The sequence below is a fragment of the Megalops cyprinoides genome, chromosome 18 (assembly GCF_013368585.1).
Source record: "Megalops cyprinoides isolate fMegCyp1 chromosome 18, fMegCyp1.pri, whole genome shotgun sequence".
NCBI lineage: Eukaryota > Metazoa > Chordata > Actinopteri > Elopiformes > Megalopidae > Megalops > Megalops cyprinoides.
The window spans coordinates 12702722-12718300 of NC_050600.1; the positions used below are offsets into that span (position 1 = coordinate 12702722).

The 15579-nt window shown below is 43.2% G+C and overlaps 1 protein-coding gene across 2 annotated transcripts in view; it reads right to left on the reverse strand.

The window, feature by feature from the left end:
- rgs12a (regulator of G protein signaling 12a) overlaps positions 1–15579 on the reverse strand; it is a 55113-nt gene that overhangs the window by 12931 nt on the left and 26603 nt on the right. Inside the window, exons 3-13 of one of the 2 annotated variants that reach the window (XM_036551299.1) lie at positions 12028–12049; positions 5938–6107; positions 5699–5791; positions 5255–5398; positions 3747–3938; positions 2954–3095; positions 2611–2669; positions 1761–1958; positions 1427–1500; positions 1110–1236; positions 566–662 (exon numbers count right to left, since the gene is read on the reverse strand). In XM_036551299.1, coding sequence (XP_036407192.1) covers positions 566–662; positions 1110–1236; positions 1427–1500; positions 1761–1958; positions 2611–2669; positions 2954–3095; positions 3747–3938; positions 5255–5398; positions 5699–5791; positions 5938–6107; positions 12028–12049 — 1318 coding nt within the window. Of the gene's footprint in view, positions 1–565; positions 663–1109; positions 1237–1426; positions 1501–1760; positions 1959–2577; positions 2670–2953; positions 3105–3746; positions 3939–5254; positions 5399–5698; positions 5792–5937; positions 6108–12027; positions 12050–15579 lie in introns of both variants that reach the window. The other variant, XM_036551300.1, reaches the window with a different exon arrangement.

Sequence of the window (15579 nt, forward strand, 5' to 3'; positions counted from 1 at the left end):
CCACCCACAACTTCAAACAGCTCTGTCGCTGACATTGCTGCTGAGTGACTGTTTACTCACTTATCAAGGGAAAATGTATGCTTGTATGGATAAATACAATAATGTAGCCACAGCGTGACGTCAGTGTCTGAACTAGCCATGGAGGTGGTTATGCTGAGGGAAGTGAATCGCCAGATGTTTTGATTCTTACTCTTTATTTTCTTTCCAAAAATGTTTGCCGTACTCACAAACAGTTGATCACATTCAGAATAGTCTGAATGAGATAGTCACAAAAAAACTTACAAGAGCCTAGGGAAGTTCAATGTGTTAGTGTGTGCTGTGTGTGCGCGTGTGTGTGTGTTTGTCTGTGTATATGTGTGTGTATATATTTGTGTGCGTGTCTGTGTCTGTCTGTCTACCTGTGTGTGCTTCTCTGTGTACACGTGTTCATCTGTGTTGGTGACGTGTTTGTGTGTGCGTGCATATTGGTCTGTGTTTCTGTATGTCTGTCTGTGTTTTTGTGTGTTTGTGCGCATTTGTGTGTGTGTGTATTTGTGCCTGTGTTTGGGGCAGGTGATGCTCCTACCTTTCCCTGAAGTGTGGTCTGCAACATCCAGCACGACTCTCAGCCCATCCAGGCTGGATATGGGCAAGCCCAGGTCCAGAGGCTCCTTCTCCCCACTCTGGAAAACATGACGCAATGCTCACCTACAGGACAGCCTGATAATGGCCAGCACTTACTGCCAAGCCAGTTTATATCACACCATGGATAGTGTTGGCACTCTAGAATACAAGAGAGCACACTGACCACAAGACAAAAGCCAAAAATAGATCTGAAGATTTATAGATTCAAAGAAAAAGTTGGGATGAAGCAATAACAAATAATAGATGGGTAGTTATTTTAATCACTACTTCTGATCACTGCATCCTGCAGCTGTTGTTGACAAGTTTCAGTCAACCTGAATATATGGCTGTGGCTTCTCTACACTCATGAAATTACATGGTTTCTGCATTCCTTCCGAGATCCCATGATTCCGCCCTCTGATGTCGTCTCACTTTCAGGAAAAAGGTGGGACACGATTACACAACTTTACAACATTACGCAAGACAACTCAAAATCAGCAACTTACAATTTTGGCAACCAGATGGCTCAACTGTAGGCCGTATTTAGCAACGACAGGACGCAGAACCTCTGTGACTGGTTTGGTGGGTTTGGCTTTCAATCCGACAGATCGGTTAATGGGTACAAGGTCCAATCTGAAAATGTACAGAAAACACACTGAGTCACGGAACTGACAACATTGTCAATAACTGGCTCCTTTTACTGATGCTCTAATTGCTTTGAGAACATATCCGGTGATATTACCTTTCAATGTTAACACTTTTATTTAGCCAACAGAGTATCTACTCTTTAAAACAAACTTCTTGTGAAAGAAATACTAGTTACCTGAACAAAGTGCGTTTCTCTAATCTTAAATCCCGTGAAGTGAGAGTTATGCAGTCTTGGTCCAGAACTAGAGGCTTTAGGACAAAGGGAAAAGGGTTTCATTTATGACCATACGCAACAATAACATATTCTTTGGCAACATATCTCCTTAAATGACATTTAATTAATTTTTCAAAAATCAAATAAAACTCTGTACTCAGTTATCAGACAGCCAGCTCTTAGAGTACTTTATCTTTCTGAAAGCACAACAGCATTGTGTTCCTTCTCCACAAAAGATTCCTGCTGCTACATTCAGAAGAGCCAGCCATGCGAGACCGCGGCCGCAAGTCTGCACCTTCTCTCCCCCGACCAAGAAGAGATCCACGGCCGCCAGGTTGATGCAGAGCTTCTCGCACAGGCCCAACAGCAGCTCTCTGATGGACACGCCCGGCCGGATGGGCACCGGGCAGCAGGTGCCGTCCGGCAGGTTGATGTTGCAGTGCCTCTGGGATTTCTCCTTCTCCAACGCAGACGCCGCGTTCCTGGGGTCACCCTGAGGGGCGAACAAGGGGGGATAAGCCAGGACACAATGAGAAAAGCAGCCCCATTTCACCAACACTCCCCACTCTAATAAGCCTCCCCCCATGGCATTAGCAAAAGAAAGCCAATGGCCTCTTGAGGTAGAAACACATGAAGAGAGTTTCATCCCAACCCCCAGCAATGTGTGAGAGCATCCGAAACACACTGGAGACAGACTGCAGCGGAGCACTGGAGGCTAAAAGGGTGCAGAGTGTTCGCTTGTTTGCTGCTTCCCCTACTTTTAGGAAAACTTGCTGATCTGGCAGAAAAACAGGACAAAGTGCTAGTACAAAGCCACATTTGTGATGTTGAGGTATTTGTGCGCATACTTTCTGTGCTAAACTTATACTATGTGGACATTCTAGACGAGAAAAGAAACTTTATTTGATTACATTCCACACAAGCTCTTTCAAATTATGTTTTTGTTTTCGCATCATGTTTATTTGCCATGTTAACAGCAAAAAAAGCCCACATATATTTAAATATACGAAATATCCAAAACTTGCAACGCTGTATTGACTATTGGCCTATTCTTACATTGCAAGTGCATGTCTGATAGCCTAGTCGTGCTGGTTTGTCCCCTAATTACTCACCTCATTTTTTCCACCTGAAGTGGCAAGTTCCACACTCGCGCCGGAAGACAAAGAACCCTGGGACTCACGCCTGCCATTACTGCCAGAGAAATCTGCCAAAGACAGTATCCAAAATCATTCACCTCACCCAAGGCAAAACTCCATCAGGAAGCTCACTGTCTGGTAAAAAGCTCTGTGGCTGTGCTTTCGTTGTATTACATCACTTACCTGCTTACCTGAAGCTCCAGTTCAGGGTGACTGACATTGCCAACATTTTAACATGTCATCATTTTATACAACTGGATATTTGCTGAAGTCATTCAAGGATAATATAATACAACCCTTCCAGGATTTGAACCCACAACCACATGGTTACAAGTGCTTCCCATGTCCTCACCATAATTGAAGTCTGTGATGTCTCTTTTCTTCGGTCCCTTCCCAAAACTCCTGTTTCTTGACCAGGAGAAGAAAATCCCTTTTTTCTTGTCAACGTGCTCCTCTCTGCAATCATCGTTCTGTGATTTCCCAGGCTTGGCCTTCTTTCCTTCCTGTCACGGCAAATGACAGCACATTAACTGCTGAATTTTATCTTAAGTCTTTCCAAAACAAAACAAGACAGTGCCAACACAAAGTCTGGACTTTTCACATATCATAGGTGTGAAACCTTGGGCAATCTGCTAAGCATGATTTCAGCTTGCAGCTGCCTGCGTGACAGAGTGGAGAGGCATGGTGGGAATTTCAGGGCTTAAAGAGTGGCACACTTGTTTGAAGAGCTGGGGGGCTCTTGACACCAGACACATATAATAATATCTTAACTAATACCGTCACACGCAGCCCAGTCCACTTCAAACAGCAGGAATCTCACTCTGGAGTCCTTACACTCGCAACCCAACATGGAAACCTCTATGATGCCTCCCCCGTGCTAAGAGAAGGGTTTACAGGAAGCTGCAGGTCAATGTCAGTAATGAAGTGGCTTTGGTGACTGCAGAGGTCAGAGGCTTGGATTAGGCAATGCATGGCTGGAGCTGTCGGCAATGGTCTACTTATAGATGTACACTAATGAGTGAATTGACATAGCACCCTTTACCTGAATATGTTTACACCTGAAAATTCAATTGTGGGCTCATTCTGTCAGCCAGGTGTACAGTAGATGCCAAAAGCAGCAGGCAAGAGTCTGGGCTTGGCGATGCTGCAGCTACCTTTTTGGGTGTGGACAGGTTGGAACGGTCAGAGTTGACACTGTGCTTGGAGGAGGCGGGGCTGCTGGGGATCTGGTAGGGGTCTGGCAGAGGACGGCCCTCCACCTCCGCCAGTATGCACTCCTGATACAGAGAGGACTTGAGGAACCTACTGTAGCTGTCAAACTTCATCAGGTTGAAAATCTGTAGAACAGGAGCATGGACATGTTGAACTTAATAATCATGAGGCAGAGAGGAGTAACAGGTTTTGCTATTTAAGCTGGCAGAAGGAAACGGTTGAGAGTAATGTTACCATTTTGACTCCATTTTGTTATTTTTTAAAATGTCTTGACAAATGTAAACATTTACAAAACACAAACATATTCCTTCAAGGCTACTTCTTTGCAAATCTGTCATGCAGTTGTGTCTGTTCAAGCAAGCGCTTGATTCTGATCTAAAAAAAATAAGACTATTAGGTTTCCTGAAACAGAAGGGAGAATCTGAAGGAGCTTGCTGTTTACAGTCCTAATAAGGTAGCCTTTTTTAACAGACTTTGACAGAAATATCTGCCACCCTGCCCCTAGCAACTGTCCACAGACTCATGCTGAATAGCTGCCTAAGGCTTTCAGCATATCATAAGGTTGCCTCTTGTTCTCTGCTATGTTAAATCTCAGACCATCATATTTATAGCCACATAGCCAAAGTAATTCATCAGAAATGATGCAGTTACATCTCTTGCTAACCCCTGAGAGGGACAGTCACAGCACTGCCATAGCTACTGTGTACTGTACACAACATAAACAATGTTCTCTTTATCACTCTGTTCTGAGTCTGCTTGTTACAGCATCATCGATGAGAAATGGGTATAACTGATGTCTGATGTTCTAGCAGCTAACTATGGGTGCAGCCATGGGGCAACTGACTGACACGATCCCTCTCTGTACCGGTCACTCAGTGGTGGAAAGAATTTCTCATGGGGATCAGGACAGCAGAATCATTGGCCATCTTCCAACACAGACTGAAGATTCACCTCTTCAGACTGCATCTCGGTTTCACTTCAATCCCCGCCCTCTAACACCTGCTACCTCTAGTATTTGCTGTTTATTTTACATGTAGTATCACAATGTATTTTGATTCTGCATCCTAGTGACTGATGTATGGTATAATACTTGGCCTCCAGTGCCCAGTCAGATTGCACAAGTTAACTTGTGGCATTGCTTGAATTGTGTTATACTCATACTAACTGGTCTAGTCTGACACTGTTGCTCCTTCAACTTGAATGGATAATCTTCTCTTCTATTGTGCTGGAAGTTGCTCTGGATAAGAGCGTCTGCTAAATGAATGTAATGTAACGTATGTAATGGGTGTCAATGAACAAAACCTTTTTGCATCACCTTTTGCTTCGCTGGTTCAGTAGCTTACACCTGAACAAAGCAGACTTGTTTAATTAACACCGACATCTCTGTCAGATGCAGTAATGACCTGAATGCATGCAGAGATTGTGAATGCATGCCACCCACCTGAAGCTGCTGCTCCTTAAACATGTCAGGCCGCGGGGCGTTGAGGATGTCATCGGCCAGCTGGGCCTGGCTGTCGATGTTGACCGGCGTGGTGGCCTTGCTGGACAGGAAGCTGTTGTAGATCTCCCGTGCCCTCTGGGATAACTTGGGAAAAAAAAACGTGGGTTGTTTTCACTGTTGCTTACTTGGCCACTGACACGAGGACTCGGGTCATTTCATAGACCAAGGACTCTCTTTTAATGCTGAAATTAGTTTGTGTGGTTTTGCTTTCCCCTGATCATAAACACTAAAACAGACCACTATATTGAGATTTAGTTGCTCAATAGTTGCAGTTATGATTTTAAATTTATACATCCTAGAACACACACAAATGTGATTCTGTCTTCAGTTAGGATCACACAATTGTCTATGGTGAACACTTAAAGTTAAAATGCATAGCTTTACCTGCTTCTTGTCATTTTCAGGCACGTGGCTGAAAAATTCACAGGCTTGCCAAAATAAGATATTTTCTTCACTGAATTCTTTCTTTAGAAATTCCTGAGGAAACAACAAAAGGATCAGTCTAAACCTTCAAACAAAAATGGTAACCCTGTTCATAAACTGTCAAAAGCGACGACGTGACATCCCCCAATGTTCACTGTTCATCTGCACCGCAGTGAGGCAGTGGCGGGGTTTCTCAGTACCGAGAAGTAGCGGACACCGACGGGGTCCTGCAGCAGCCGCTCGAAGCAGACGGCCCAGCTGGCCACACGCCGCTCCGTGTGCCGGCGGTGGCTCTGCACGCTGGGCAGGCTGGCGTTGCTGTGCAGACTGTTGTCGCTTCCGCAGCCCTTCAGGTCCACACTGTTGAGCTCTGCAACACACCACACACACACACACACACAAAAAAACAACAACAAACACACCGCTTTAGGCTGGCCTTCAGAACAATGCTCAGCCATGACAAAGTGCAAGCTGCTCATGTTCAAGAGTGTCAGTGTGAAAATATCAGTAACAGCAAAGGAGAAGGCAAAGTATGAGGTGGCTGACTGCACAGGTGTTCAATGAATTTTTGTACAAGGTAACTAGGAACGGCAGTGTGGCATAGTGGTAAGGAGCAGGACTCATAACTGAAAGGTTGCTGGTTCGATTCCCTGCTGGGACACTGCTGTTGTAACTTTGGACAAGGTACTTCACCCACAACTGCCTCAGTAAATATCCACCTGTATAAATGGGTACAATTGTTACTACTGTATGTAAGTTGCTCTGGAAAAAAGCGTCTGCTAAATGTCAACAATGTAACGTAATGTAACTACATACTCTACATATTCTTAATGCAGGGCACAAATGCCCTGGATAGACACAGTCAACAGACGAGTTTGATCTATGATGAGAGTCTATCCCTTTTGTGACTAGAAGTACAACAATGGATGAACACAATGAGGCAAAACATGATGAAGGACCTGGCTGCCAGCTAAATTTAGACCACGACACCAAGAAAGGCAGTTAATATCCCAGGTAGATAATGGGAGGCTTTATGACACACAATATCTCCAGTGTAATTATAGCACGCAGGCCCCAGGGCCTGCAGAAAGCAGGGGAGGTGAATGGTATTCTCTTGCACCTGTTTGTGTACCTGCAAAACCACCAAGTTATAGCTAAGACCAAGGTGCTTTATGGCTACACTTGAAAGAGCAAGCCCCTGAGGTGAGCTGATCAATCACTTTTCTTATTTTCTCTGGGCTATCCTCTCAGCACACAGAATCGAGGAAACCTGCTAAACCTTATACAAACCACTTAAGGGGAACATAAATGTGTGCTAGATGCACAAATTCACCCACCAGAAGTTCAAGCCCGCTCTGTAAAAAGGATGAAGATGTGAGTAAGGATGGATAGTGTCATAGAAACCATTTGGGAATTTAGTTCTATCAGACTGACAGAATACTGAATGGTGTATGGAAACCTACTCTATGGAAACCATATACAGGCACTGTTCCAGTTTTAGATTGACAGCAAAAATGTTTTAAAATGTACAAAAATTTTAAACTTCACTTTTTTTTACATTTTAAAATATATAAATGTGGCCACAAATAAAACGTAAGTTTTGAAAGTGTTTTGTGGGAAATGAAAGCAGTTTCAAATCCCTAAACTTGAAGATTACTCAGAATGTAGCAGTGCGCTTACATAAAAAATGAACTTGCATTTTTCTTTGGTTATTATATAAAATAATTATTTGAAGTTAAAAACTAAGCCAAATCATTCTCTCCTACTACCTCATTTCAAATACTTTGTAAAGATCAGAAGAATATCCCCATACACATTTTAATGAGTATTCTATACATCTGACACCAATAACACTACTGTAGAATAACACATTCAGAACAACACAAAAATCCAAGGACAGCAATGCCTTCAGTCATGGAATATCCCAACTTTCCCTGATATACAATCCCAAGGCAATTAAATTAATGATTAATTAATTACATCAAACGTAAACCAACTCACTGGTCGCACAGCCTCTCAGGAATCAGCTAATGAGATGGTAATATATGTACCCATAACAGAGGTAAAGAAGCGCAGAATGATATTAATATCCAGCTGAGCCTTTCCCATCTCTGAGCATGGTCCCCGGCCCGCTCGACTTACCTGGGTAAAGCTGGTAGGACCCACTGTGGTGCCACCACGCTAAATACCTCAGACCCCCGACTGGCAGCAATGCCGTGTGGTCCATCCCAAACTCATCAAAGAGTTCCCAAGACCAGGGGGCAGACGCTCCCCTCAGAGAGCAGTGACATTCTGTGTCTTTTCATGGCGGGTGGAATCGCCGCAGGCGAGCGGGGTCTCTCTGAAGCCCGGGGCCGCTGGGGGAGGCCGAGACTCCGGGGCCGCTCACACCCCTGGCCTCCAGCGGGGAAACAGATACGCTGACCAGCACAAAGCCTTCAACAGCCACACATTAATTATTGAGGGCCGAGGGAGGAGGGAACTATAGACTGCTGTTGCCAAAGGAACTTGCAATATTAATGCCCTGCTGGGGCAGCCACACCTACAGGTACCTGAGATCCTGAAAAAATGAGTTTGCCTGGACTAAATTATTTTGGGAATGCCACTGGGGATACAGGCAGGTACGTTGTAGAATCACCTCAAGATTTCCCCAACAATCTGCCTTTATTTAATATTTACTTTTAACAAATAAATCAATTTAGTAATTAAATACCTTCAGTTAGTTTTATTAGAATGCCAAATGCACAAGCATAGGCACTAATAGGTGCCAAATGCATTAGAGAGTTTGCAAAGGTGCTCAATGCATTATGACCTAAACTCTGTTTTCCATTAAAAAAATAAATAATGGTTTAATGCACTTGTGTCTCTACCAGCTAGCTTGTACCTTGTCTGGCCAACCGCTGAAACCTGGTCATGCAGCACTTCTAATATTGTTGATTCCTTCTGGTTTTTTGCTTGTGTTGTACTCTACCTCACTTGTAAGTTGCTTTGGATAAAAGCATCTGCAAAATGAAGAAATGTAAATGTAAAATGTAAATGTAGTATGCATTTACATTTCACATTTACATTCCAGCTCCTTCTCAGTGTACAAGCTATACTGCGAAGGAGTTGAACACTGCAGTGGGTATGGCTCTGAGATACTCCCAAGGAAGCAGCTGGGGTCAGTCAACAGCAAGCTCCCTGTCACACCCCTCTGTGTTCCATGCTGGACCTACCACAGTGTCAGCTGTGTGGTCCACTGATCACTCAGGGAGCTTCCACTCAGGCCTGCTCTGTGTAAATAACTTGTTGGCAAAATTTAGCTTAACGGGCCAATCAGCCTTCAGTGGGAGAGGAATGTTACAAGTTCATGTTCAGTAATGCGTGTCACACATATAACCAACTAGGAAGTTACCGTTTTATTTCCTCAGCATTCTCATATCTACCTCCACAGAGAGAGAGCATTAGGGCCATCTTCCACCACCTACAGGGGGTAGACAAAGTAATGGAAACACCAAATGCATTTTGAAGTACATAATTCTCAATTAAAAAGGAGTCTACACATGTGTTTCATATTAATGTCGAAACTAATCACCAATATATTTGTGCTATAAAAGATGTTCTAAAATCACCCCTAATCTATAAGCATCTACAGCAGCACAAGAGGTCAAATGGTGACTGAGCTGTGGGTGCATCAGTCACAGTAAATGATTTCATGTGTCAAGGGGAGCAGTGATGAAAATCACAATGACATTAGACAAACAAATTAAACCTGCATCAGGAAAGAGGAACATTGGCAGCAAGTCTAGGCTCAACAACAGGAAAAGATGGACACTTAACAGGATTGTTGCAAAAACCACAAAACAATCACAGAAATTACCACAAACTGAATCTACACCTCCATGACTCACGAAAGCTCAGCTCAGCTTCACAAAGCTGATATTTATGCAAGGGCTGACATTCTGAAACCTCCTAAACAAATTCAAGAGTGGTTTCATGAATACCAGGATGAAGTCAAACATCTTTCATGGCCTTCCAGGTCACCAGATCTAAATATCACTGAACCTTTATGGGAAGTTCTGTTCTAGAAAGTAGAGTGCGGAATAGATGTCCACCTCCTTCACCTCTCACCTCTCAAACTATGTTCCTTCTTGCAGAATGGTCCATCATCTCACTAGAAACAGTTCAAGACTTGTTTAACAGCATTCCAAGAAGGACTAAAGATGTTCTGACACACTCCGTACTAGTAAAATATTCATACATTGTTTTATCTGTCCATTATTTTTGCCTATCCGCTCGATTTTCTAATGCATTTTGGAAAGTATACAATTGCTTGTTGCCTCCATGAGAGGATGCTTCTTAATCAAACACATGAGAAGAGGCATTATTTTCTGCTGTGTTGATTCAGCCTCCCCTCCTTTCCCACAAGCAGGATCTTAGACCACACAGGCGCGCACACACGCTGCAGTGAAGGCACAGGTCATAAATGGAACAGCTGTTGATGAAACTGAGAAATCGAAGACTACGAGCACGTCACAAACAATATATTTCAGTCCTAACAACCTGGTAGATGCAGATTCTTTAAGGTGCCCCTGTAGAACTGCTTGTTGCTTGCTGTTTCCCTAATTTAGTCATGCAAAAACAAGGTTGGCACCATGGTTAGCAGCACGGTTTCACAGCTCTGAAGTCAGCTTGCATTTCAACAGCAAGTACATCTAACCAAGTGGACTGTAGACCCTTACATTATTATAACAATAACACCACCACAGCAAGAACATGAATTCAATCACAAAGATTGTGTGTCAGTTCTGATGTTCTGTACTACTGTATTATAGTATAAGATGAGCAGAAAAGATCCCATGACCTTGGGTGACAAAGGCAATGGAAATACTTATGGAAAAAATTAAGCAGAAATAATAGTAGCCAGCCAAAATGAACTGAAATTGGGGCTACAGGCTGGTTTCAAGTTCAGGCTACTACCGAACATCAGCCTTTCCGGGTAACCAAAGAGGTCATTTGACATCAGCTGGACAGGCTAAGCCAAAGGGGCATTCACTCGAGTTCAGAAACTGGCTCAAAAAATGGCAAAAAAAAAACAGATTAACTAGAGAGAAACTACATTAGGTCTCTCACGATGCACACCAACCGGGGCCCTCCAGAGAAGTTAGGCACACACACACCTACACACCATTTCTTGGGAGCAGCACAGCCACGGCATATGAGAAAGCACCCACTCACCACCTTCATCTTTTCACAAGGCACCCAAAGGGTTCGGTCTTTTATGCTATAAAAGGATTTCAGCACATTACCAGTACCGCACAAGCTTTGAAAAGGGGCCATGGACATGTTCAAACAGGGATTTATTAAAAGGCAGCAGGAGCGGGCTCAGGCTCAATAGAGAGGGTGGCAGCTGGAGGAACAGCTGAGGCCCTGATTCTCCTGAGTCTGTCCTGTCCTCGCTGCGACGGATCCATCCTCAGACAACAGGAGCACTGCACATCCCCCTCAAAGCACCTCCATCAAAAATCACCACAAACCCCTGGAGTTACAGTGAGACTGATACTTCTTACTAAAGACAAAGCAAAAAATGAGCCCACTGCTTTTCATAATCTCAGATAGCTCTAGGAGGTACAGCAAACAGATGTGAACAAATTAACTTCATAAACACATCAATGTATATAACCACAAACCTTTGTTTTAAAGTAAAATATGCATGATTTAAAAGTCCACAGTCCTTTTGCTCTCCCTTTTTTCTTTTTCCTCTCTGTGAATAGCCTGAGACATGAGCTGCTCACATGACAGTGTGCAATCTAAATCAATATTTGACTCTACATTTTTGTTGAAGGGCAACAGTTGAAAATGAACATGTCAAATCAATCTGAGAGAGAAGCATCTTACAGACATTTTATATTTTGATTAGTAAAGTCTGGCAGCAGGCTACAGTACAGTAGACCATAAAGTACTCCAGCATGAAGGTCACAGAACATAAAAAAGAAGTGGCTTGTACAAACTCAAACAGCTGCACAGGTTGGGACGGGTTGTGCTGCAGCTTTCTGGGTGTCTGCATGCAGCCATTCCTCTTTGCATGCCAACACCCTGTTCAGAAGGTACATATTAGAGCAACCACAGAATTCCCTAACCCAAAGGTTACAATGTTGTGTGTTGAATATTTTCAAATGTTCCATTCAGTTTTCCCTGGCTATCTGTGTCTTGCTGAAGAGCACCATATGAGAGGTTGTTCATTTCTTAATACTGTGAATATTGATCATCTGTGAGTGCAGTGAGCGTTGGAGCAGAAAAGATGTACTCACCGCCATCTGAGACCGCCGCAGACTGTAAGAGAACACAGAGAGACATGAGTGAGAAGCTGCCCGGCGGAATGAGGTCCTCTACCGAAACGACCCCCGTCACCGTGTGATTACTGCTGGCAGCTCACCACCGGCCCCCCAGACAGGGTCATTACTGCAGAGGTGACCGGGTTCGTTTGGTCTCCCACACAGCTGTTCACACCTCAGTGACGGGCCCCACCCCTCCTGGCCAGCTGTCCGCGGCACACTCCCCCTCTTACCATACCATACCATATCACATACAATAATACAGGGAATACAGTCCTCAGAGCTGCCAAAAAGCAGGCTTGTGGCACAACGGTAGCGGAAGGAATGCCTGAGAGCATAATTTCCCTATCTTACTGCCACTTTGACGACAGCATGACCTCAGGTAATTTTTTTTTGCAATATTATAAACCCCATGTGTTTGAATAAACATAAATTCTGAAGTGCTCTTAATATGCTTTCTAATGTTATTACTATTAGCATGGTGGAATAGGTGACTTCAAGAGTGTAATGACTAAAAAGGCTAGTCGACATGCTGAAAATAGCACTTCCTTTACATGGAGACAAAGATGATTTTTGCTGGTGAGCCTATTCAAAACTCAAACCACAGTCAAACAGGGGAGATGGCGATATCACAGAGAGAAAGTCAATATAACATGTGGGCAAACACAAGAAGCAGGAGGCTGCACAATCAGCACACAGGAAACAAATTCATGATTATCTGCAAGTCAGGACACAAGCACATAAATGAGCTATGATGAACTGCATTTACTTTGAACCTCTTCAATATGTTTCTTCAGCTGTATTGAGGCTACTGCTCAGTTCTATGTGGGGTGGTGGGTAATGATTCAGGGTGTGTCCACACAAAAACATGCATCTGTCTTTGGATTCTGAAGTTAAAGGTGTGAATCCTCAAATTATAATGCTTAAGAAAACATCTACCATAGGTCATAGAGATGATTGCATAAGAACTACTTTAATTACCAACGAAATTGGCTTAGACATGTTCCTCCATCTCCAAAATAAACACAGAAAGGTTAGACAGACAAACCTAATGCTGAAAACCTTTACACTCCAACACACATCAGTAGCATGATTTAGTATGCCTCTCCCCAAACTCACAGGCCTTTATGTATGGGTTAACTGTTTACTGTGATAGACATTAATAATGTGCTCAAAATACAAATGCAAATAATTGCTATAATTTCTATGTAACATCAAATCAAATCAAATCATTTTTTACATTTCTGTGTTTCCATATTTTCATTTCAGGTCCTAATATTACCCCAGTAAGTGACACTACCATGTAAATAATTAAATGCTCCAATCTATTATCTGGTGAAGACTACAGCTTCACAGAGGCTAAACATAACACAACACTCCCGCAGGAGCTTTCTAATCCTAGCAGAAATCTGTTTCTTTCAGTGATCTGACACCAGTTCCTTGCTTATATTTTCCTCTGAAGTGCTGCTTCAGTATCTCTCCAATCCACTCCATTCTCCCACTAATTTAGATTCTCTCCTTGTCTCTGTTTTTATAAGGTGTTTCTTGCTGATAATGCAGGCGGCTTGTTCTGGAGCATCTCTTCAGAGCAGGCACTGCACAGATCATCTGATCTGTATAGCACAGGGATGGGTCGGTAGTGGACATGTTACTGAATAAATGCATCCATCTAACAAAGATCAGTGGAGCTGCAAACCTGCATGCCTCTGAATATGCAAGGCATGTCTTGCTCGAGAAGTTTATTTAAAAGGTTATTGATCTCGTGCACAGCATTGAGTGCACATAATTCAAGGATGAATAAGTAATGATTGCTGCCTTCTAATTCTAGGTGGGTATGTGAACATACCATAAGCAAGGCTGGGAGAACATATCAAATTATTGACAAGTTTCAGCACCTTTCTATTCTATAATTCTATAGATACTAATTCACTGAATGAAGAATAGGGAATGTCTACGCAACCAAAGACATACTGAGCATATTCAATGCACCGTGATACAACAGCCAGCACCAGATCTACTAGCTTGTCTTGGACATTAATGAGTAATATTATCACTTTATTGATAACATTGGATGATTTACCAAAAACACCAAAGGGCTTACAGTCTCAGCCTCAACCCTCAAGCACACCCAGACCTGCAGCGTGCGTGTCCTGACAGGCAGGCACAATCTGATGGGTGCACTCTGTAAGAACCGGCTCCTCGGCTTCCTCGCGTCATGAAGCAGAGGCTCCTCGGTGGTGGTATGAGCTCTCTTACTCACCACGGTTTAGGAGAGCTTGGCAAGTACGTGACTGAAGGGCACAGACAAGGCAATGAATTTGCTTTAATGTGCCCCTCTGTCTTACCAATGTCTATGTGATCCATCTTTATATGAAAGTAATGCTGTGTTGAACGTTTCATTGTTTTGACAATTGGACTTGTATTTAAACTTGACATTTAAAGTAAAAATACATTAGTGTTTCAGGTAAATGTACTGCAACAAAATCTAACCAAGGAAGAAGCTGAAACTTAATGATGATGTGAAATTAAGTATAAACTATATTCAACAGAGGGCTTCGAAGGAATGACATCTGGCCTTGCTAAAAAGGGCAGTACAATCATCAGCCAATTTTATGCAATATTATTATGCAAAGCACTGAGAAATAATGTCTGTACACGGAAAAATTAAAACGAGCCATTACCCTCGTGTTGATCCAATGGACTTTATCACAGATTAATACTTATTACAGACCACACAGGGGTCCCGCAAAGTTCCATTTCACTAAAACACTCAAATTACCTGGAAGTAATTGTTTCTGTAATCTTGGCTCAGTCTGTCTGAACATCTACACATTTTTTCCATTAACAGGAGGGCATGCCTCGTGGAATTTGTGTCCGGAGTTTGGTGAGGACTAAACCATCACAGGCTCCACATTCCACATCCCAGCCCCCACAGCCACAGGCATCAGTTCACCCTGCTGGACCCCCTCTTGCAGACTGACCTCATTGTGCTTGCAGTGTTGCCCTGGGGGGAAACAGGACCCCCACACTTTCCATCTCAAGGACGCTGGCACCGCAATTCCACTGGTGCCCACCATTGTTGGTCGTCTTTGTTTAGCAGTGTGCCAATGGCATACAAGGCACCCAATGGTGATTCCTTCCAGCTCACCACACAGGCAGGGCCTGAATTAGCACATTCATTCCTTTTGGTTTCATTATCAGAAGAGATGGGCGGTAGGGTGTAGGGTGTGGGGGTGGGGGTCTTCTAGTACAGATTTTAACAGATATAAAGGTGGTACTCCTAACGCTGTTCTCACTGCCCACATTAAAATGTACCTGGTCCATTCTGTGTCTGGTCAGAGCTGTTCAAAATAATTGTATATATTTCTGTTGAATTTCTGCAGGTAAAACTGACCTCAGCTCCATTCTAGTACTGCCAGCTCAATGCAATAAGAGGAGTTGTGGAGGCTGGAAAACAACAAAAAATATTGCTGATTTTCTGACTTTTTCCTGATTTTAATCTAATTTATATTCAAATATTTACTTACT